General features: G+C 34.4%; 1 protein-coding gene across 2 annotated transcripts; it reads left to right on the top strand.

The window, feature by feature from the left end:
- The first annotated feature begins 860 nt into the window (after positions 1-860).
- On the top strand, positions 861-23,029 carry CHODL (chondrolectin). Of its 2 annotated transcripts, none has more exons than XM_043996388.1 (6): positions 861-1,502; positions 10,234-10,543; positions 10,688-10,845; positions 18,419-18,502; positions 20,108-20,210; positions 22,507-23,029. In XM_043996388.1, the coding sequence occupies exons 1-6, from the start codon at positions 1,424-1,426 to the stop codon at positions 22,589-22,591; spliced, it is 819 nt and encodes a 272-aa protein (XP_043852323.1). In that variant the 5' UTR covers positions 861-1,423; the 3' UTR covers positions 22,592-23,029. The 2 variants fall into 2 exon arrangements, with proteins under 2 accessions (XP_043852323.1, XP_043852324.1); XM_043996389.1 differs by having other exon boundaries at positions 22,512-22,653.
- Positions 23,030-24,668: the final 1,639 nt, after the last annotated feature.

Raw genomic sequence — 24,668 nt, 5'->3', positions numbered from 1 at the left:
GATTGATTAAAACTGTCTCATAATCCAAAGATTTTGGGATAACAAATTTTGTAAACCAATACAATGATAAGTGATAAATTGAAGTATTTGTTGTATAAAACACTATTCTCAAGATTCACAATAAAGGAAAGTTTTAAATAGGTAAGGTTGTAATATAACTTCTGGCACTCTAGGTAAGCGAGTCCCTTTTGAAATGGGTGTTATTAAAAAGTTAAACTGTAGTTTCTACTGTATTTTACTTGTAATTTAAACTGAAGTTCACAAACTGATGAATGCATGGAAATAAATGGACATTGTCTTGTGCAGATGCCTAAATAGAATATTTTATATTGAATAGTAATATATAGTATTATTTAAGTTAAAGCCATGGAGAAGCAATATAAATCGAGAGGCTGAAATCAGCCAGGAAAGATTCATAATCCAAATATTCCCTGCAGTCTGCTTCTGCAGCAATTTAGTAAAACAAATTATTTGGAAATCATCTACTTGCAGAAAGGAAAAAAAATCTTGACACCATGTATTTCATCAAGCATGTTTCTTCTTACCCTCCTTCAGCTGAAGTTGGCATGATTGAACAGAATACCCTATATCCATGCGGGGGGGAAAAAGTTCCCACAATTTAACATCAGTGAACATTAATCTCTAGGAAATGCAAATTGATCCAACCTTTTGTCAAAATGTTGTAGCCAAGCTGTCACATTTTACACAAATAAATACAGAAGACCTCTTAGCAAAAGGAAAAGGAGGAGGGAAGGGGGGGTGGTGCGCTGGGGTTGCTGATTCTACGGTTTTGGAATAGGCTTCCCGGTTAGAGGAGGGGCCAAAAAAAAAAAATCAATAGCGCAGGGGATGGATGGAAAAGAAGGCACATCCAGTGAGCAGAAGCAACAGCTGACCTCCCAGACAGAACCGCTAGCCCACCCTCTCCCACACAAAGACCGGTGCGTTGGGGCGAGAGACAAAGAGACTCATGACTGAAGCCCTGGTTTAACCCTCACTTTTTGAACAGAAACTAGAGCCTTGAACTTGTCTACTCCATATACCTACCTCCATTTAACCCGCTTCTCCTCCCTGCCCCCCCCCCCCAACGTTTTCAGAGAAAAGGTGGGTAGATGAGTAACTGAAGAGGGAGTTACAGTTCTTTGTCTAAGAAATGTGAAAGACTGCAGAAAGGATCCTGGGGTTTGCGAAACCGACTGTGACTTGAGTTAAAGGAAAACAAATTGCAAGGGAAAGGGGGACAGAAAGCTTGGAGTTCAGACTGGAAGCAGGATAAAGGGCCAGAAAGACCGTGGAACCTCTTGCTCACAAGAGACTTGTACCTGAGGCAGCGGACTGCACCTGGTCTCACTCTTGAGGGTGCGCAGCGCATGTGGGTGTGTCTCTCGGATTGTTCCTGGACTCTACAGCCTCCCCAGACACGATGAACGGGATGATCAGTCTTCTTCTGGGTGCAATGTTGCTCTGGGGCCAGGGCGGCTTCTCCCGGAGGGTCGTCAGTGGTAAGTAAGGAGAAACCAAGAAAGAAAAATGGTTGGAAGGAGAGTCACAGTTGTTTAAACTTCTTGTTACCTGCTACATTTCTGGGAGAGTGGGAGAGAACGAAGGAGTCCTTGTTTGGGAACTTTGTTCCCCTCGTTAGTTTTGTTGGGTTACCGCCCAGAGATACATTTTGTACCTGTGGAATTGGAAGTGGGGCTTAGAGTGACGAGGGTTAAACAGTTTGCACCTATTAGCTTCCCGGTCCCCTTCTCTCTTCTCCATTTCACAGACACGCAGACAGAGACATGCACATAAAGTTCAAACAATTCAAACCTAGAGATCGACTAGACCATATAATTCACTTATCAGGAAAACGAATTTCAGGGAAATGAAGTGACTTGTATAAGTTTGCAAAGATCATATGTGGCATAGCCTCTTCATGGACTAGTGTGTTTCTAGACTATTCCACTTTGGCAGACTGACTTGAAAAAAGTGGAAAGATTGGGAAGATGGACAAATTGCTAAGAAGCTAAGGGCTAAGAAGCACAGCGGATGGGAATGTCAATGGAAAGAATAACACCTGATGATTTTTGATTCTTCATTCTAGACACTGAAAAAAGAATGACTAGACTTTCCCTTGTGTTGTTTCTATGTGGTCACAAAGGAGGCGGATTTCATTTGTGAAAAGCAAACAATGAAGAAGAGCATCTTTTCACAAATGAATCTCCATGTCTCTACTGCATGGTCAGTTCTCTGTGACTTTTCAAGGTGTGTTCAGGCATCCTTGTGAGCCCATGAAGTAAAAATTAAATAGGGTCTTTAATGTTCAGCTGTTTCCCCTTTGTCTTTTCCTCTTCTTTCCCACGTTGCCCTTTCATTTCTTGCCAGTTTAAACCTTGTATTATTCTGAGGACTCTGCTTCATCTCCACCTTCTCTTTCCCCAGCCCCCCACCCATCATTTAGCAGCTGTCAGAACATAAAAGACTAGAATACAGATAACAAAAATGATGTAGCTCTGACTCTGGGCCTTTGCAGATGGGAAGCTTCTTTTTAAGAGGAAAAAAACATACAATATATAATGTAAAACGAGGGTTTTGAGATGCTGTTACTTAGTACAAATTCTTGTTTTTGAAGCAAAAAAAAATTTTTTTGTCCCTATCAGTATTCTGATAATCTCAGAAATTCCTATATACCATTAACCAAAACAGAGGGATTTCAAATTTATTAGTAGGTAGAGCAACCACACTAGTAAAATTGTGAGTTCTTGAAATCGGTTCTGGAAGTATTGAAAAAGTATTTGTTTAAATATTTAAATATAAGACTTTCTTTTAAAAATAATGTTATGATTGATTGAGATACTATTTTATGTATCATTTGTTTTCCTTTCCCTTTCCTTTCTTCTTTCCTCACCTTCCCTTCTTTTTCTGTAAGAATAAACCTCTTGAGAGAGAGAATTGCTTAACAGTGCACATAGGATGACCCAAGGAGGATAGGAAATCTCTGTGGAAAGGTCTTTAGAAACTGGATAGATTCTTTACTATTTGTGTAGTTGATACCCAAAGTCAGAGAATGAAGTAGTTCATTTACTAAAGTGTCTTTTGTTTGAATCTTGCTTAAGACACTGTGCTAGCTTTTGGTACTTGATTAGATGAATGTGTTTTAAGCATGAAAATTTGTTTTTTTGACTGGTAAACTTTAGGTAGAAAGCCAATGAGTATGAGTTCCTCTCTAATGAATCTTAAAAAGAAAAACTGCTTAATAGGTAAAGTTTGTGATCTGACATATACAGGAATATTATATAGAATAGTTATGAGGTACATAATTCAAATCAATTTAGCAAATGATTATTAAGATAATTTATTCTTTTTTTGTAGGAGGCACATAAAATGCATATAATTAGGAAGCAGGAAAGGGTCTAGGTGTCCCCAAATGGGGTAGTACTCTACTGTCATTTTAATTTTAGAGGCATAGAAAATGCCACCAAAAAAGAGTTGTTTAATCAGCTCTAAAGTCAGGCCTTTATAAAGGACAAACAGGGTATTAAATCCATTGCTACTAATAATAGTCATAAAAATTTGCTGAATCTTCAAAACACACTTCTTAAAAACATAGTTACAAGCCAGCTGCCTTCAACTTTTTTGTAATATTAGAATGAAATACACTTTGAAAGATAATTAAATTAATTTAGTTTTGTGTATATCCCCTCTCCTAAATTTTTGGAGAAAAAATCATGTTATGCTATTTATGAAATGAGTGTATACTACACAAGGGTGTTTCTTAGAGTTATAATTTAGAAAGTATCCTAAATGTTATTTTCTAATTGGGACAGTTAAAACTTAGAGTCTTTTCTGAATATATGGAGATTTAAACATTTGGCAGCTTGGTGAAGTGACCTCAGAGTAAAAAAAAAAATCTGTGTTCAAATCTAGCCTCTGACATTCACTGGCTAGACAAATCATTTCACTTCCCAGTCCTCCAGACAACTCCCAAAGATCTAAAGTTGCTGTTATACATTGGTCGAGGAAGTTATTTACTGGTTGGTCTATATATTGAATTCACAGGTCAAGTTAAACAACAACAACAACAACAACAACAACAATAATAACACACACAACCAAACCCAAATGTTTAAGAGAACTTCACATAGGTTTGTTTGTTTGTTTTTGTTAAAATGGAAATACTTCATTGATTTCCATACTATCCTTTTAGAAGTTTTTCTTTTGTGTATATTGTATGTGCTTTAGAATTTTCAAAGAAGAAATGATTAAAATAAAAATAAAACATTATGAAGCAATGTTGACAAAATTTTTACTTTATATTATACATTAAAATTATTACTAAATATCTTTTGCATTGTTTCCTTGTGGAACATTTATAGGCATCTTATGGGTGACATCTGGAAACCTAATTAATTGAACATGAGATAATTGATTTAGCATAAATGATGATGTTTAAAAACAATGACTGAGTAATGCATTTTTCCTATACAGTTTAATGGCCTTTGGCTATAAAATATTCAAATTGTAACTTAACTATTTGTGATAGTAACCATATATCTATTGTATTCACTTTAGGATATTACTTTTTGTCAAAATATAGACAGCATCTTTTGCTAAAATAGCATTCATGAATTCAAGGAGTCCTACATGATTTGGGAGAGTGAGGAATAGGGGAAGCAATATTTGATTCACTGGCTATGGGGATAAGATGTTCTGTTTGGATTGGGGAAGTCAATCTTTTTCATGACACATTTATTGATTTATTGCTCCCTAGCTTAGATACCTGAAACAGACAGTGGAGATATATCATTTTTCATTTGTAGTCAATTTATTTGGGGGCAAATATGAAACATGATGTAAGATTGGAAACATGTTTCAACAAAGAAATTAACGGATGATTAATAAGAGAAAAATCCAAATATTTATAAAATTAAAGCACTAACAAATGTGAAATGTTTTGAGATATCTTTATTTTAATAACTAAAATGGACCACACAACAATCTGAAGTAATTGAAGTATATTTCATTTATTTACTACATTACAAAAATTGTGTTACCTTAAAAGTATAATCAAACTTTTTATTAGAAATTATCTTCTAATAATTCTTATCATTTGAATTGAAAAATAACCATTTAATTGAAAATAATCCCCATAACCTTATTTAATAATTTGGCATTTATATCATTTTAAGGTTAATAGTATTTAATATTTGAAATCTAATATTTATCAAAATACCAATATTAGCATTTAAACATTTGATAGTATTTAAGAGTTCAAATGGGATTGGATATACTCAGGGTGCTATGGGCTGTCTGACATAGTGGATAACAATTTGGCCCAGGAGTCAGAAAGCCCTGAGTTCAAGTTTTGCCTATGATACATAGTAGCTGTGTGACCACAAACAAGTTACTTAACCTTTTATTGTCCTAGAAATTCTCTAAATTCTCAGACTATAAATAATGGATTATTGGAAGGGTTTTTACCCTGAGATCTCCCCACATCAGTGAAGTCATAGATTTGGATAATATAAAGGAAAGCAGTTATGATTGGTTTAAATGTGTGCTTAGCAAAGAAAAAATAGATAAACATTGTTATTGCCCAATTTTTTTTTATTACTTGTGTTGCTGAGCTAGGGATTGTATAGACCTGGGGACCACATAAACCAAATATTTATTTCCAAAAGCTTATAATCAAAGAGATACTGGTACACACACATACACACACACACTAGCTATATAGGCAACAGTATGAAACCATTAAATTAATTGGGCTATAAGGTATTTATATCACACAAAAATATTAATTCAGGAAGAATGAACATTCTAGTTTTTCCTTTTTTATGTTTTAAATGCATGTGGCTGTGATTTCAAATTTTAAAGGACTTAAGTACTCTATGTAAAACCTAATTATGCCAAAACATACTATATCTGTATGCATATATAGATATAAATATGGATTTTTTAATTAAGTGAATTGAAATAAATTTTGGTATTAAGAATTTAGGACAGCACATAGTGTAATTGAGGATATACTAGGATTTTACAAAACCATATTTGCTAACCCCAGGTCTGAGAATTGAAAAGAAGAACTGCTGACTGTGTTAGTCTGTAATGTTATTCCATGACATCATCAAGAGCAAAAAGTGATGACTGTGCAGTTTCGAGAGATTCAATTTCTTTAAGTATGTCCCTGGCAAGAAAGGTCCAAATTTTATTAATGACTTATAGTCATTTAACAGACTACACATTGCTATTATTTCTTAAATACATTCCACCTTGCCATTGCATGGTTTGCTTAAAAGAATTTTTTTTTTGCTCCTTTTGTATATTCTCATTGTATTCAAATCACTTGATTATTTCTAAAGTCTCAAATTTTAAAATTCTATAATTTAAGACATTTCTACATAAATTATAAAAAGACTTTGTAAAACTGTAAATTTAAAAATCTATATAAAGTCAAAATAAACTATGTTCTTGGAGAAAAGCTGACATAGATATTTCCTTAATTTTTGTTTCCACAATTATGTTTGCATGGCATAAATCACATATTTAGAATTTTAGCATTTAAGACCCAGTGTGATAGAGGGGAAAACATTGAACGAATAGTCAGGAGATATGGGTCATAATTTCAGTTTTATACCATAGGTTAGTTATTTATTTTCTTCAGGGCTCAGTTGTCTTATTTGTAAAATAAGACATGCATCACCATAGCTACAAGGAACTAGCCACTGGGGTCTGAATTCCTTAAGATCAGTTAGCTTTATCTTTATTTCATCCGTTTTTGGCTCTGACATCACATGCATTCTCTATAACCCCCCCCCCCTTTTTAAAAACCCAAAGCTTGGCTGGACTAGTTATCAAACCTTGGCTCTGTGCTACGTGCAGCATCCTTCTCTTGTTCTAACCTCCCCTCCTGCAACCCAAAACAATTTGTGCAGCCCTTTGTCTCTTTTTATGGATAAATATGGAATCAGAATAACCTATAAAGTCTTCACAATTTTAATTCTACTGGAATATTCTGCAGCTGTTAATACTGGAAACTACTCCTTTCTAGTTCTTTATTCGCTTCTTGGCTTTTATTACTCTGATCTCTCTCAGTGCTCCTCTCTCACCTAAATGATCATTACTTTTCAGTCTTAGTAATTGATAAGTGTTGGGGATACAAAGAAAGGTAAAAGCAATTCATGCTCTCAAGGAATTTACAATCCAGTAGGGAGTGAGGACGAGCAAACAAGTATACAAACAACACACGCACGCAAATATATACACACATACATACTCACAAACACCTTTACAGGATATATTGGAGATAATCTCAGATAGAAGGCCCTAGCCTTCCAACATGAAAGGTTTCTTTCATAAAATGGGATTTTAGCAGAGATTTGAAGGAAACCAGGGAAGGGAGCAGTTAGAAATGAGGAAGGAGGGATTCCAGGTGTGGGGGACTGCCAGTGAAAATGCAGAGTCAGGAGATGTAGCATCTTGTTTGAGGAACAGCAAAGACCTAGAATTATATCTATCATAATCAGATATTTGCAATATAAGAATATAATTTTTTAGGGGAACCAGAATAAAAGCTACTTTCTCTAGTCACTCAAGATGGGAAGCAATTCTTTCCCCAGATACCACAGACAGAAAGAAACAGAGAGAGAATCAGACAGACACACAGAGAGATAAGTTTGAGTGGGTGATGCCTATTGTATTCCTCTGTGTGTGTGTGTGTGTGTGTGTGTGTGTATACACACACAGAAACATATATATATATATACACATATATAAAAATATGTACGTATATGCCAAGTAATATCAGAATAAGTAGTACACTCTCTCTTCTCATCCCCAGTTTAAAAACCCCTTAAAATTCTTACAGTTTATTTTATTAATGAGATCTCTCCTTGTTACCTTTTAAATTAGTCTAAATCCAGACTTTAAGGAAAATTAACTGATGACTGTTCTTGCTTAGAGACATGTTCTTGACAAAAGTAAAGGTATTCTTTTCATGCTAAGTACTATAACAATGACTTTGATTTCTTGCATATCCTTTGTATATACATGTGTTTATGTGCATACATATACACAATGCACACAGAAACACACATGCTTGTATATATACGTATACATATTATACACATGCATACACACATACACACGTGTATACACAGACATATATATGTGGAGAGACAGAGAGACAGAGTTTATTTAAGAGTAAATGAGCTCTTGGGGGTGGCTAGGTGGCACAGTGGATAAAGCACCGGCCCTGGATTCAGGAGTACCTGAGTTCAAACCCTGCCTCAGACACTTGACACTTACTAGCTGTGTGACCCTGGGCAAGTCACTTAACCCCCATTGCCCTGCAAAAACCCTCCAAAAAACAAAAACCGAAAAGAGTGAATGAGCTCTTTATCTCAGAGGTAAGATATCTTAAACAGAGAGAGAGAGAGACAGAGACAGACAGAGACAGTCAGAGACAGAGAGTGAAAGAACAATTTAACTCAGGGGAGTCCTTTCTTATCAGTCTCTTGAATGGGATGGAGGTCAAGAAATGGGATTGGGCCAGCTCCCATACATGTCCATATCTTACAGGACTTCACTCTATAATCAAAGTTTCTCTCTCTCTCACAACCACCTTATTGGAGGTCTTCATCCATGTGTGTACTCAGACAACTACTAAAGTTAAGTCCCTTAAACAGATGCACAACATCATTCTCAGCTTCATTTCAATCAATCAGGAGTTACCTTCTTCTTTATAAGACCTAGCACAGGGCTGTCTTGCAGGGCATTGCTCAAGAAGGTATTACAATTACATTTTAATAATGTATTACTTATTCCCCTATTTGGTAAATGTTTATGTTCTACAAAATCCTCATGTAATCTCTATGTGCCATTACATATCTTCCTTCTACTTTTTAATCAGTGATTTAGATGTGAGAACAAAATACTGTATCCTTTGAAATAATATTCAAAGAAAAAGAACAATAAATATTGAAATTAGGAAACCAGAAATGTGTTTTTAATATTTAAAGTTACTAAATTTTCACAATTATCCTTAATTAAAGATAGACAGCATACTTCCTGCTTGTAGCAATGAGTATATTTAGATGTTTCAGAAATACGTTAAGCTTTTTTTGTGTGTGTGTGTATGTGAGGCAATTGGGGTTAAGTGACTTGCCCAGAGTCACACAGTTAGTAAGTGTTAAGTGTCTGAGGTCGGATTTGAACTCAGGTAGTCCTGAATCCAGGGCTGGTGCTCTATCCACTGCGCCACCTAGCTGCCCCAATATGTTTAGCTTTTATGGGCTACTTGGGTAGTGCTCACTTTATAAAGAAACACTAAATTAATATGATAAGTTAACATTAATCCTGGAGTATACTAAAAATTGTAATTAGTTCACCAATTCAGATAACTCCACAGAATTTAATTCTTCTTTTCCTTATGGAACTCAATTCAATTTGAACATTTAATATAGTGGGCACTTATTAGATGAATGGTCTGAAGAATCAGATCTCTCATTGCCAGGGTTCAGCTAAATAAGATTTTATAGACACTATTCTTTCATACTTTGTTACTTAGCATTCACCTAAGACGGGAACTTCTACTTCTTTCCTTCTCCACAAAAAATATAGGTTTTCCATGAAAACACTTGACCCTAAGTTCTTCAGATTCAAATTTAGAGCTTCTACTTTGTGGTGAATGACTGAGTATAATTGTTGTTCAAGGGAAATGTAGTCATTTGTAAGAAAATTAAATTTATTCGATGTTTTGTATAGACAGAAAACCTATATCACAGAATCTATAGATTGTACATAAGTGCTGATGATGACATTTTCCATACTTTCTTGGCTCATCCAGAATTCTCTCGTTGATTTTCTATTCCAGTGCTTTATTGTCTACTTTCATATTTTAATTCATGTTTCTTTTTATTAGATAGGTTCTTAGCTACTTTCACTGATATGTTGATGAGAGTAACTGAATGAGCTGCATTGTGACATAATTAAAATGATGCAGTTTCTAAATTCAAATGTTGTATTGCACCAACATGAGTATTCAAATAGAGCTGGAGGAAAAGCAATTAAATATAATCAGAAAATATAACCAGAAAATAGATTTTAAAAAAAAAGATAAAATTTTGGAGAGTGTTTACTTTTGTTTCACTGATATTTTATAGGTTTTTTTTAAAAAAAAAAAAAAAACATGTTTTGTCCATGCAATTGATATTGTATTATCCATCACCTTGTCTGCATGTCTTTCAGGTCAGAAAGTGTGTTTCACAGACTTCAAACATCCCTGTTACAAAATAGCCTATTTTCAGGACTTGTCAAGTCGAGTGGGATTCCAGGAGGCACGACAAGCTTGCGAAAGTGATGGTGGAGTTCTTCTTAGTCTTGAAAGTGAAACAGAACAGAAGTTAATAGAAAGCATGTTACAAAATCTCACTAAGCCAGATACAGGCATTGCTGATGGTGACTTCTGGATTGGACTTTGGAGAAATGGAGAGGGACAGACGTCAGGTGCTTGTCCAAACCTCTACAAGTGGTCTGATGGAAGCAGTTCTCAGTATCGGTAAGTGTGGATGTTAGAGGCATGAGTAATCATTTCAGTGTTTAGTCTTTAAGGGGAAAGCAGATTACCTATAAAGGCAGAAGAAATTATAATTTTTGTGGGTAATATTGCTTTAAGATACTTGTATTTGGTGTATACTTTTAGAAACTGGTATACTGATGAACCTTCCTGTGGAAGTGAAGCTTGTGTTGTGATGTATCATCAACCAACTGCCAATCCTGGGCTTGGGGGTCCCTACCTTTACCAGTGGAATGATGACAGATGCAATATGAAGCACAATTTTATCTGCAAGTATCAACCAGGTGGGAAACATTTTATCAAGGTTTTCATAAATATCACACTTGATTATTCTGTGGAAAAACTTGGCAGTTCTTTACAGCTTCTCAGGTCCTCAAAGCAAACTGTGTATACTACATTCCAATGTACTGTATTACTCACTATCACCATGTTGGATTAATATCTAAGCATGTACTAATTGTTCAACATCAGGAAGACTACAAATTCTTATAAAATACAACTCTCATTTTTGATGTAAAAAACCCCACTAAAACTATATATAGATAAACATTATCTAAACCAAGAGGGCTGAATAAAGGAAACAAGCATTTATTAAGTGTTTAATATATATCAGGCATTATTCTAAGTTCTAGTGGTACAAATAAAAGTAAAAAGAATGGTAGTCCCTGTCCTCAAGGAATTTACATTATAATGGAGGGAGACAGGACAGCAAGTAAAAAGGGTAGGATTGGGCAGAGCAATAGGATAGACCAATTTTGCCCCCCTCCACAAAATGGAGGTTCCAAATGGAAGTCATCAATGAGAAAAGGGAGTGGGATGGGCCCTGAACAGGGATATTCCATGTTAAGTGGGTCACGGGGATGGGGAACTGTTCCAGGAAGAGAAGACCCCAAGCACTGAGTGAACTAATGTTATTTGTAATGGAGATACACTAGAAATGTTTCTAACAATGTCAAGGGTGAAACATAGGTGTCCATTGTGGCTGCTATTATGTGGTATAATTCTAGAAATGCTAGCTATAAAAATATTGAGAGAATACAAACAGGTAAAAATGAAGTAAAAAATTATCTCAATTTGCAAATGGTATGAAGCAAAAGGTCAATGGTTTCAAGAGAAAAAAATGTAAAAGTAGGAAAGAAAGTGGAATAGCTTTATACTATACTATACTATAAAGCAACAATCATTATTTTTTAAAGTCTTGATTAAGATATAGAAAAGTTGATCAGATGAGGTAATCAAGATTCAGAAGCAATCCAACATTTCTTCTAAGTGTGCAGTAAACCCAAGAAAAGCATGTACTTATGATTTGAGGGAAAGGAGAAACTTGTTATATTTTCTTTTAATGTCATTTCCTTTTGTTTTTATTCTACCAGTCTGGTATCCTCTTTCTTCTGCTTCAGTAATTTCTAAATATGTAATTCTCTCTTTTGCGTCTTTATTTTATCTGCTCCCCCTAGTCCCGTAGCGTCCTCTTTAAAAAAAAATTTAACCAATTACTTGGAAATTAAATTTTTAAACATTCATTTTAAAAAATTTTGAGCTTTAAATTCTCTTCTTCCCATCCCCCCACCTTGAGAAGGTGAGAAATTTGAAATAGATTATACACTATGTGGTCATGCAAAACATTTCCATATTATCCACATTGCAAAGGAAAAGACAGGCCCCAAAACCCCAAATAATAAAGAAAATGCTTCAATATGTATTCAGACTCCATCAGTTGTTTCTCTGGGGGTATATAACTTTTTTTTTTAATCATAAGTCCTTCAGAATAGTTTTGGATCACTATATTGCTAAGAATAGCTAAGTCATTCACAGCTGATCATCTTGCAGTATTGCTGTTACTGTGTACAATGTTCTCCTGGTTCTGCTCATTTCACTTTATTTCAGTTCATGTTTGATCTCCAGAATGTTTGGATCAGTTCACAACCCCATCAACAATGCATTAGTATCCCTATTTTCCCACATCCCTGTCAACATTTGTCATTTTCCTTTTCTGTCATATTAACCAATCTGATAGGTATGAGGTGGTACTTTAGAGTTACATTAATTTGCATTTCTCTAATCAAAAGTTATTTAGAGCATTTTTTCATATTACTATAGATAGCTTTTGGGGGGACACCCAGGTGGTACATTGGATAGAGTGCCAGGTTTAAAGTCAGAAAAACCTGAGTTCAAATCCAGTCTCAGACAACTTGCTAGCTATGTGACACTAGGCAAGTCACTTAACCCTGTCTGCCTCAGTCTACTCATATGTAAAATGAGCTGGAACAATAAATGTCAAACTACTCCAGTATCTTTGCCAAAAAAAACCACAAAAGGGGTCACTAAGTGTTGGACATGACTAAAAAACAACTAAACAATAAATAGCTTTGCTTTCTTCTTCTCAAAACTGCCTGTTCATCTCCTTTGACCATTTGTCAATTGGGTAATAACTCATATTATTATAAATTTGACTAATTTCTCTCTATTTTTGAGAAATGAGGCCTCTGTCAGAGAAACTTGCTGTAATCCTCCCCTTCCCCAAGTTTTTTGCTTCCTTTCTAATCTTGGCTGCATTGGTTTTGATTGTGTAAAACCTTTTTCATTTGATATAACCATTTTACATCCCATAATGCTCTCTACCTCTTGTGTGACCATAAATTCTTTCTTTTGCTTCTTTAGAAAAATTCTCTGCCATATATTTAATTTTTCTAATCAGGTATTTGGATTTTATTTTTGAAGTTTTGAATAGAAAGCTTTAAGTCCTGACCTATATTCATTCCTCTTTTCTTCTATTATAGGTTTAATTTCTGCTTTGAATGATTCTGGAATTTCTTGTTGCTCCATGCTTTCTTGGTGGTCCACAGGATTTTATTCTTTATCAGTCATTGGTTCACCTTTTTTTGCTTGTATATTTGTTAAATGAGATTTATAATCTCTTTGTGGATTTAGTTCTCATGTTTCTTTCTAGTTTTAGGATCCTCTCTGTTAACTCCTTGGCTTTGGTCTTTAGAGTTATATTTTCCTCTTGAAATATTTGTTGTTTTAACTTTTGTTGTTGTTTTATATTTTCCTGTTATTTTTGGCTGTCTTCCTTCTCTATTTGTTACCACCCTTTCTCTCACCAAGATTTCTTTTTACTCACTTGTAATCCTTTGTACTCTGGCTTCTAACAAGACTTCAACTGAAAATGTTCTCTCTAAATTTATCAATGATCTCTTTGTTTTGTTTTTGTAGGGCAATGAGGGTTAAGTGACTTGCCCAGGGTCACACAGTTAGTAAGTGTCAAGGGTCTGAGGCCGGATTTGAACTCAGGTCCTCCTGAATCCAAGGCTGCTGCTTTATCCACCTAGATGCCCCCAATCAGTGATCTCTCTTTTTTTTTTTTTTTTTTTTTTTTTTTTTTTGCGGGGCAATGGGGGTTAAGTGACTTGCCCAGGGTCACACAGCTAGTAAGTGTCAAGTGTCTGAGGCCAGATTTGAACTCCGGTACTCCTGAATCCAGGGCCGGTGCTTTATCCACTGCGCCACCTAGCCGCCCCCCAGTGATCTCTTAATTGTCAATTCTAATGGCATTCTCTCAGTTTTCATCCTTCTTGATCTTTCTGTGGATTTTAACAATATGATAACCATTTTATCCTTGATACTATTCTTTCTATAGGTTTTCGTGCATGTCTGATCACTCCTTCTCAGTCTCCTTTGGTAGGTCATATCTGCTAACCATGATATCTTCCAAGGCTCTGTCCTAGGCCCTCTTCTCTTATCTTTCCATACTATTTCACTTGGTGAATTCATCTGCTCCTGTGAATTGAATTACCACTCCTATATAGATGCATAGTATATATACTTATGAGGTAGTTAGGTAGTGCAGTGGATAGAGCACTGGCTCTGAAGTTGGGAGGGCCTGAGTTCAAGTCTCACCACAGACCCTTACTAATTGTGTGATCCTGGGCAAAGTCACTTAACCCAAATTGCCTTAAATGTTGAGGGCCATCTCCAGTCATCCTGATGTCTATCTTGCCACTGGACCCAGATGGCTCTGGAGGAGAGAGTGAGGCTGGTGACATTGCACAGTCCTTCCTAACTTAAATCCAATTCAGTGCAAGTCATGATATCTGGCAAGGTCCTCTTCAATAATGAAGGCTGAATAACAAGAAGATATACTTATACCATCCCTAACTTCTCTTCCGACTTCCACTCCTCTATCTCCTACTATTGATTAGGCATCTCCAACAACTTAGTGTCTCATAGACATATGAAACTCAACATGTCCAAAACTGAACTCATTGTCTTTCTCCCAAGACTTCTCTTCTGAACGAAAGTTATTGTTATTGTTATCAAAGTTTACCACCATCCTCCTCATCACTCAGGCTTTCAACCTAGGTTTCAACCTTGTCTCCTTATTCTCACCCATTAGAATATGAACTTCTTGAGGTCAAGGACTGGTTTTCTTTGTATCCTCAGCACTTAACAGAGCGTGCTTAATGGATGCTTGTTAACTAGTTTCCACAATTTCAAACTGACTTTCAGAATGTTTGGACCAACTAATTCACAGCCCCACTAGTACAATATCAGTGTGCTTGTCTTTCCACAATCTCCCCAATATAGGCTATTCCCATCTTATCTTTTATTAAGCAATTTACTGAGTATAAGGAGAATTGTCCAGGTTGCTTTGTTTTGCATGCCTCTTATTATTAGTGATATGGAATAATCATTCATATGGGAGTTAATAATTTGTAATTATTCTTTTGAAGACTTGTTATTCTCATTTTGTTTATTCTTATTCCTCAACCACTTAGCCATTGAAGGTAAAAGTTTTGTTGGCTTAGGTCCCTACCTTAAATAAACTATGAGAGATAGTGTTTACTTAAATTGGATTTCAATTCCTTTCCTTCAGGGTAACCACCCATGTTGGCACCTTGTCTAATTATTTTCTCCACTCTACTTTTTACTAAGAAGAATCAGTGCCTACCAGTTCTTGTAAGATGTGGAGAAGGAAGGATTATTTGTGTAGAGTCACTGTAGTCCCCAAGAACGCTTACTGTAGACCTGGACCCCAGTCAGAAATCATACATTTTTAGACTACTTAATTTCTTCTTTGTTTCCTCTTTTGCTTTATGTGGTTGGGTAGAATTGGTGTCTTCTTGTAAGATGTTAGGTGGAACAGAGCCCTGAATTTGGAGCCAGGAAGGCCTAAGTTCAAATCTTGCTTCAGATATTTATTAGATGTATGACCCGGGCTAAGTTACTTAACCACTGTCTGCCTCAGTTTCTTCATTTGTTAAACCGGAACAATAAAAGCAGTTACATCCAAGGATTGTTATGAAGAAAAGATGAGATAACTTTTATTAAGTGCTTTGCAAACATTAAAGGTTTCTATACATGCTAAATATAATTATGGAGGATATGACAGGATCATTGCAGTCATAAGGGAGGCCAGAACAAGCCTCACATAAGCTTCTAGGTTTGCTTTTGTTTGTGATTCAGGTGCCTGGAGACTGGTGGGAGAGGGACACTGAATAACTGCTCTAAATATTAGAGTACTCCGGTATTGATTTATAAACACTTTGTCTTATCAAGGATCCTATTTTGTGTGAATTTAGCTGTAATTAACCTTTAACTGCCGTATAATACCCTTCCTTTTTCTTGTGGAGGCAGTCGAGTTTAAGTGGTTTGTCCAAGGTCACACAGCTAAGTAAGTAACAGAGGTCAGATTTGAACTCAAGCTTTCGTGACTCCAGGACTGGTGTTCTATCCATTGCACCACCTAGCAGCCCCCATAAAATACCTTTTTGAAAATATTGAAGAGTTTTGAAGAAATTGACTGTTTTATATCTTTCTGGTCTTTACTACTTACTCCAGAACCATATTTTCCATAACATTTCCCCTCCATTTTCCCTTATGCCTACTTTTGACATATATAACAACCTATGAAGAATTCCTCTCCCTCTTTATCATCTGCAACTGAACTTGGTACATAAGCTGCAATTATTTTCATGGTGGTCTTCTTCAACATATTTATCATGAGCATTGCAGTAAGAGATGACCAAAAGTTCCAAGAAATGAAATGGTCTTTATAAACTAATTTTGTCATCTCTTTTACTTTCCTCTCGAAGGAGGACCCATAAGCCATTTAAGTATAATTTCCGGTTTTTGGTTGTATTTACATTACGAATGTCAAGAATTATGTGATTCATTTCTTAGAGCAGTATGTCCATTAGTTGGTGAATAGAAAAGTTATCTCTTATTTAGAGTATTAACAGCCAAGGTAATGTTTGAGATGGCCTAAAAACTGACTGAGTTTCAGTACCCTCTGCTTCTCTGCCAAGACGTAACCATGGTCCCAGAAGTGGGGGAGCTTCTGTGTGTTTGAAGGATGTTTTCTGTTTTCTGTTTGTTTTGTGGGCTGCTATGCCCAAAGAATTCATACATAAGCAGCTGGTGATAAGTTTCTCTGCACTTTGGAAAGCTGACAGATGTTTTGTTGCCAGGCTCATATTGAAGCTTTTTCAGCATGGTAGAATCTGTCAGAATTTGCACACCACTGGCCTAGCCCTTGAGGAACAAAGGTCATCTCCGTGTCACAATGATGCATTGGAGTACAACTTTGTCGATTTTCTACTTTAGCATTAGTTATTGCTACCTATTAATAATTATTTTAAATAGTATTAGGTACTTGGGGATTGAGTGATAAGTTTAATAATGCATTTTATTTATTCATTTAATAAATATTTATTAAATGCTTAATGCAGAAATAAAACGTTGCTGGGTATAGTATGGGATAAAAGGATGCTAAAAATAGTCTGTGTCCCATAGACATGATTTATTTGGGGAAACAAGGCATTTCCATGTAAAAATGTAAATACTAATACAGGGTAATAGATGACTAAATGTCACGAAAATAGTATTAATGTTAAGTGCTTCAGCACTAAAAAGGAAAGATTGATTACTGTGAGCAGGAGTGATGATCTATCTCATTATAAATTAAATTTTTAAATGTTTTGAAGTACATACAGGAAGGAGTGTACAAATACAGTGTTTTTTAATTTATAACTTCGAAAAGCTTACATAAGTAAACTAAGGGTCATAATTAAGGAGGAATGCAAAGAAATACTATTTTCTAATCGAATCGTTCTTTCACTGAACTATTGATTTAACAGATAGTGTCTTAGAGAAAGGATTAGGAGGCAGTGCAAGATCATGGTAAGAAACAAAAGATTTTTATAGTGAAATTAAAAAAACAGATATGATAATTGTGAAGTAAAGTATCAGAAAAGTGATCTTTTAAAAAGATTTAAAATAAATAAAAAACCCAGATATAGTAATTGTGAAATAAAGTACTAGAAAAGTGATCTTAAAAAATTTTTTTAAGATCAGGAATTGTCAGAAAAATCTCTTTCAAGGATACAGTGCAGAAATGTACTCCAGATCATTGTTGCTTGAAATACCCATGCTTGGTGCAATACAAATAAAATAAATTGCTGATTATCTTGCCTTATAAAATTACAGATAATACAAAATTATTTTTAAAACCACTTGGAAAACTCATACCTCTACCTTCTTGGCTCTGACTAAGGGCTGGATAGCATCCTTCCAGCTAGCTGGATAATTATCAGTAATTATCAGGAAACAGGATGTAATTCTAGATATGTAGTGCTACAAAATGTATAATTCATAAATAGATGGTAAAATTGTTTTTTTAGTTATGAAATATGAAAATTTCAAATTGAAATACAATCTTTAAATTGAATTTGGTTATAGATAAATTATTACTTATAAAAACAGACATTTGAAGTGCTTTTCATTATTGAACCCTATATCTTTCATATTTAGTATTGAATATGTATGTATGTATAAACTATTTGTAATCTTTTACAGAGAGTTTTCCAACTATCCCAGCAGGAAAGTCCTTTGATGCAAGCAAACCAGAAGATCCGTATCACATAGTTGTTACTGAAACAGGTAATTAGTTTATGTTGACTTAATTGTTCTAACCAGAACAGAAATTATACTTTCCAGTACATTTTCCCCCAAAATAGAAATCTGCCATAGGCCTTCTAAATGCTAAATAAGCTAATTTCATTAGCAGCTTCGTGATACTTCACTTGGCCAGAACAAATGATCCTAATGGTTTTCAGGCAGGGCTGAGGAATGAATTTAAAATATATAACCACTGAATACAGACATCTCTAATGCTGAGTTTATATGTATACCTACATACCTATATATACTGATATACACATGCATATATATGCCTATATCTTCATTTAGTTAAAAAGCTATGTCTCTATGGGGTTCTTTTGTCTGTATGATGCAAATTAGAGTTTTCAATGTCCTGTGAACAGGGTGATATGGACTCTCTTACAAACAGCATGTTTGTAAGGAATTGTATTTTATGGGTTGCTACTTATAGCAGTATGATTCTAAAGTTATGACTCAGTTTGGCTAGATAAACCAAGAACTTCTTGTTAGATTTGCCCTGAATAGAAAAGTCATTTTAAAATAACTTTAAAGAACTGTTTCTATAAAGTAAGAAGAATGTTCCCTTTTCCTTGGATGGAGAAGATGAATGCAAAAGGAAACAATTTGAATTGATTAGTTGGAAGACTTAATGAAGCCTCTATAGTTAGAGACTTGTAGAACTCTCTACATCATGGAGTGAAATAATGGGAACTTTAACCAAACTACCCCATCTTTATACCTTAATCTGAAAGGATTCTCTTGTTGATTTATCTCAACTAGATTTAACAGTATATCTTCTTCTTTCTTTCCTAGAAGATAAAATCATTTTTCTATGTAGCCAAACAGAATTTTGAGCAGTTATACAGATTTTTAGTGGTAGAAGGATCTATTTTGACTTGAATTATCTAGTATTATTGTACTGATGATCCTGAATTTATCAGTCAATTACTCTATAGAGATGAATTAAAACTAACATTTTGATTTTTTCAAAAGACTGATTTTACAGTACTCAAAAACATTGTTATCTGAAGAACAGATCAAAAATAGCAAATTGGGATAACATTTTTTTTCATCTTATTGCGCTGAAGAAGTGTTATGTTGTAATTATAGGCATCACAGTAATGAAATGACTGTAGTTTCTTATCTTCTTAGGCAGATTTAGAGTCCCCCTGAGTGATGAGAGAGAATTAAAGAACAAACTAATTAATCTTAGAATTTAATTATGATTGATTCTTTGCTCTCCATACTCTATCAGCATTTATATTTTTATCACAGCATAAAAATAATTAGTGTTTTTCTCTTTAATTAATGAAAGGGAAAAAGGGAAGAAAACACTAATATTCTATAAAAACTACTCTCATTATGAATATCAGACTTACAAATTTACAAACATTGACAAAGATGTATATTAAGTGCTGTGGCTTAAGTTTGGTTTATTGTCTGACTAAAACATGCTCGTGTATATTAAATGTATTGATAGATATAGATAATTTCTAGTTATACTTGTTCCAATAACTAGAGAGTTATATTTTGCCATATCAAATGCATGAGAAGTTTTAAGATGAATATGGAAAATATCATAACATACTCTGAGTTTTTTTATAGGTATAATTCCTAACCTAATTTATGTTGTCATACCAACAATACCTCTGCTCTTGTTGATACTGGTGGCTTTTGGGACCTGCTGCTTTCAGATGCTACATAAAAGGTAAATACATGAAATATTACTCATGAACTATATGTTGGCATATTTCCATATCTTCATATTCACTTTTTAAACTTATGTTATGAATTTGAATTAGTAAAAGCTGGTAAAATTTCAAAATGTCACATAATATGCCAGTATCTGGCCCTGGAAGGCTACAGATTATGTAATAATGCGATGATTATGGGGATTGTGAGAGACTGAAATGCAGGTAATGACTCTGTTTTCTAAACTAATAATCATCCACAGGTATGACAATCTCATGATAAAACTAATGATGCATAATACAATTAGGTGGAACACAAATACACACACTAAACCCATCACTGGTGTGAGATAGTACTCAGAATAACGATAAAAGGTGATAAAATTATTCTTTACTTATTTAGCAGGGCAAAATTATTTTTTTACTCTTTTAAACAAGAGATGAATAACTTTTAAAAATAGGACCATTGGGGCAGCTAGATGGCGCAGTGGATGGAGCACTGGCCCTGGAGTCAGGAGTACCTGAGTTCAAATCCGGCCTCAGACACTTAACACTTACTGGCTGTGTGACCCTGGGCAAGTCACTTAACCCCAATTGCCTAACCAAAAAACAAAACAAAACCAAAAAAAATAGGACCATTGTGGGGTGGCTAGGTGGCACAGTGGATAAAGCACTGGCCCTGGATTCAGGAGTACCTGAGTTCAAATCCGGCCTCAGACACTTGACACTTACTAGCTGTGTGACCCTGGGCAAGTCACTTAATCCCCATTTCCCTGAAAAAAAATAGGATCATTGAATAAATTGCTTCTATTATTTTTATATCATAATAGATGACTTCACATATATAATTTTAAAGTTTGTTTATTTAATGTATGTATTATTACTACTATATATTCAGGAGAAAATTTCTGATTGAATTCATTTGATGTAACAGTTGGATATTCATTGTGAAAATATTAATTGAATATGTTCAAAATATCTGATCTGAGAGTCTTAGACTATAACAGTATAGATTAAATTGGAAATAATATTCATTAATGCTATTTGTATTGTGTCTTCAAAATAGGAACTCCCATTAATTTAAAAAGGATCACTACAAGTAGAGGAGAAAAATAAAGGTAAAGAAGAATTAGCTTAGCTATATAGGAACATAATTGGAAAGTCTCACTAATTAAATCTATTATAGAAGGGAAGCAGTTTGGTGTAATGGACACAGTCTGCTTTCTAGTCTGAAAATCTAGGTTCAAGCGCCATCTCTGATATATACTTGTGTGATCTAATAAGTCACGTAACCTCTCAGTGTCCCACAGATAATTGTCTAAGGTTCTTAATTGCAGAATAGTTGCTAATATACAATGGCAAGATGTTGAAGAAGTTTGTCTGTACCAATGAAATTGTGATTGAAGTTAAATAGAAACATTATGAAAGAAAAAAAATATGACAGAAATTAATGTCTTCATTAGGAAAGTCTTTTTTCCTTACTTTTTTCAAACATATATCCCACATTTGTTTCCCTAAAAATAAACAATATCCCCTTCCCGGCCAGTGAGATTAAATGAGATTAAGTAATATTAAAATTTTGATTTAATGAGATTAGAATTTTCAGGTGAGTTTTTGACAGGAGTTAAAAGGAATGATGTGCAATAAAACAAACAAACAAACAAACAAAAACCCCCAAAACCCCACCAAAGTTAGATTTGTTAAGGAAAGAAAGGTATCCCAAATTCTTATTTTTGCTTGTTTTCTAAAGAAAACAAAACAAAAAAGTGTAGAATGACCTTTGAACTCAAAATGACCAAACAAAAACAGTTAATATGGAGATGAAACTCAAGATAAGTAGAATGGTTGTTAGAAACTGGCTACCCTGGATGTTTTCCCACTCAGTAGGATAATATTATTGAGATTTCCTGGATTGATATTAATTCCAGTTATCTTTCCCTAATTATATTGTTAGCCAAGCACTGGTAAAACATGAATTTCAAAATCTGAAGAAAATTAGGATGCAATAAGTACTAATAGCATCAAAATATTTGGTATTATTTCAATATCATTCCTACATTTTAAATTGACAGGTCCAACTGAAATACATTTTAAATTATCCAAATTTTCTATGGATCATTTTGATATATCAAAATATACAAATATTTAATTAAATTAGAGTATTGCATTGTTTTACAAATGGAAAAGGAAATGACTTCATAAAAGTAGTGACCAATGGTCTGTGGGAATCTGAGATGACATTATTCAGGCCAGCTTATACCTGAGTTAGCTAGGAAGTAAGTACACTAAAAAAATTTCTTTCTTTTTCTTCAGTAAAGGAAGAACAAAAACTAGCCCAAACCAATCCACACTATGGATTTCAAAAAGCAACAAGAAGGAAAGTAGCATGGAGATTTAACAACTTGATTATTTGTCTTACAAGGAAGAAATCATGCTTTAACTTTCTGGATGTGTATAACCAATGACATCAGAACATTAGCTTGGAATGGCTTTGAAATCTCAATCGGCAAGATGAACTGTATGCTCCACCTTGAGGCAAATATTAAGATAATTTTATATGTTTGTTATTTCATTAACAAAATATGCCATGCTAAATAAAGAAGTAAAGCCTGCTTATTTTGCAAAAGGAAGCTCCTGAACTTCACCTGAAGAATAATGTGGACAGTAAAATTAAGATTGACCCATGTACATATCAGGAGTATGTGTTTGAAATGGTAATAGAAAGCTATTTTTCTTTTATCTTTCATGTTGCAGTGTAGTTGAAATACTATAAACTATTCTGAAATTTACACTGTATAAAATACTTTATCTTTGCTTAGCTATTTGATAAAATAGATTGCTCTACTATGTATTTTTATGGCTTTTTATTTTTTAAAAAGACTTTTCCTTATTCTAATCAAGCAAATATGTCAATGTCAGCACATTTTACATGAATTTCTTTTTTTTATTTTCAGTACTGAAACATTTAACTGAAGTGCTTGAATATAAGTGTAATACTCATAAAAGCCACTTAAGATAAAACAGTCATTTGGTCATCTGCTTAGTATCTTGCAACCACACATGGAAATAATGCCATGTAATGTCATGAGGAACAATTTCAGAAGCTGCCATGCAAACTTAACAATTCAAATATTTTACTTGAGAGTAAAGATGAGTAATTAGCTCTCCATTATCAAATGTATAAGGCACAGCTATGCTATCAAATTATTTTGGAGTTTGAAATCAAGAGAATTTTCCAAAGAGATTTAACACATTTTATTCACAATAATGTTTTAAAATGTAGAAGTAACAAAGAAAAATGTATTGAATGGTAAGCCATATTGCATGAGTTCACATATAGACACTCAGATTTTGGGTAGGTTCCCACAGTGGGCCAGGGACTCCTCACACTCGTTATCTCCCACGTTTGTATCATCCTATGTCCGAGACAAAGAATACTTTGTGTGGTCAAATGTTTCCACTGGATGTTGCAACAGAGGCCTATTATGAAGATAACATCAATTTTGGCTAGACAACAAGGACTCATGTCCATGGTAGTAGACCAATGATCTTAGAATAAGGATGAGAAGAAATGAGATAAGAGAACTAAAGTAAGAACTGGAGTGTGACATTAGGTTCAAGAAAAATTAGGGAGTGCCACAGGTTTGGAGAACTATCACGTTTCCCTGGGTTGTCTTTTCTCCAGGATAAACCTCCCCAGTTATTTCCTACTATTCTCATATGGAATGGAGACACTTTTTTTTTTTAACAGTACTTGTCTTCTGTATTCAACTTTTGTTACCTGCCTTTACTTTCATCATTTATACATTTCTTTTTTTTGTTTTGTTTTGTTTTTTGTTTTTTTTTAATGAGGCAATTGGGGTTAAGTGACTTGCCCAGGGTCACACAGCTAGTTAAGTGTCTGAGGCCGGATTTGAACTCAGGTACTCCTGACTCCAGGGCCGGTGCTCTATCCATTGTGCCATCTAGCTGCCCCTATACGTTTCTTTTTTAAAAGTTTCTTTTTTATTATTATTATTTTGGAGCTTGAAGTAAAAACATTTTCAACAGATTTACTATATTTTATTCACAATAATGTATTACAGTGTAGAAGTAGCAAAGAGAAATAAGCATCTAATGGTGGTCCAAAGAAGTAGCTTTGTGGGTGGGTTGCTACCCACATGTTCTTCACCTCCTCCATTTATCTTATCTATGTACATAAAAACCTGACAAATTAAACAAAGAAGCATATCTTCATATAAATAAGAAGAGAAAAAGAAGATTGTACATGGAAGCATTACTCTCCACTATATAGTTTCCTTTTTTAAAAAAGAATATTTTAAATGTAGCATGGCTTGTCTGTGTCTCCTGAAATTCCTTTAGATGACTTCTGAATATTTTAAAATTAAATATTTTTTTTTTTGGCGGGGCAATGAGGGTCAAGTGACTTGCCTAAGGTCACACAGCTAGCAAGTGTCAAGTGTCTGAGCCCAGAT

The sequence above is a fragment of the Dromiciops gliroides genome, chromosome 3 (assembly GCF_019393635.1).
Source record: "Dromiciops gliroides isolate mDroGli1 chromosome 3, mDroGli1.pri, whole genome shotgun sequence".
NCBI classification, from domain to species: Eukaryota; Metazoa; Chordata; class Mammalia; order Microbiotheria; family Microbiotheriidae; genus Dromiciops; species Dromiciops gliroides.
Note: the sequence above shows the minus strand (reverse complement) of the source record. Positions and strands in the feature narration are given on the sequence as shown.

Coding starts and splice junctions, on each gene's coding strand:
- CHODL (XM_043996388.1), top strand. CDS start 1,424: ATGAACGGGATGATCAGTCTTCTTCTGGGTGCAATGTTGCTCTGGGGC. Junction 1,503..10,233: donor CTCCCGGAGGGTCGTCAGTG/GTAAGTAAGGAG, acceptor CATGTCTTTCAG/GTCAGAAAGTGTGTTTCACA. Junction 10,544..10,687: donor GGAAGCAGTTCTCAGTATCG/GTAAGTGTGGAT, acceptor GTATACTTTTAG/AAACTGGTATACTGATGAAC.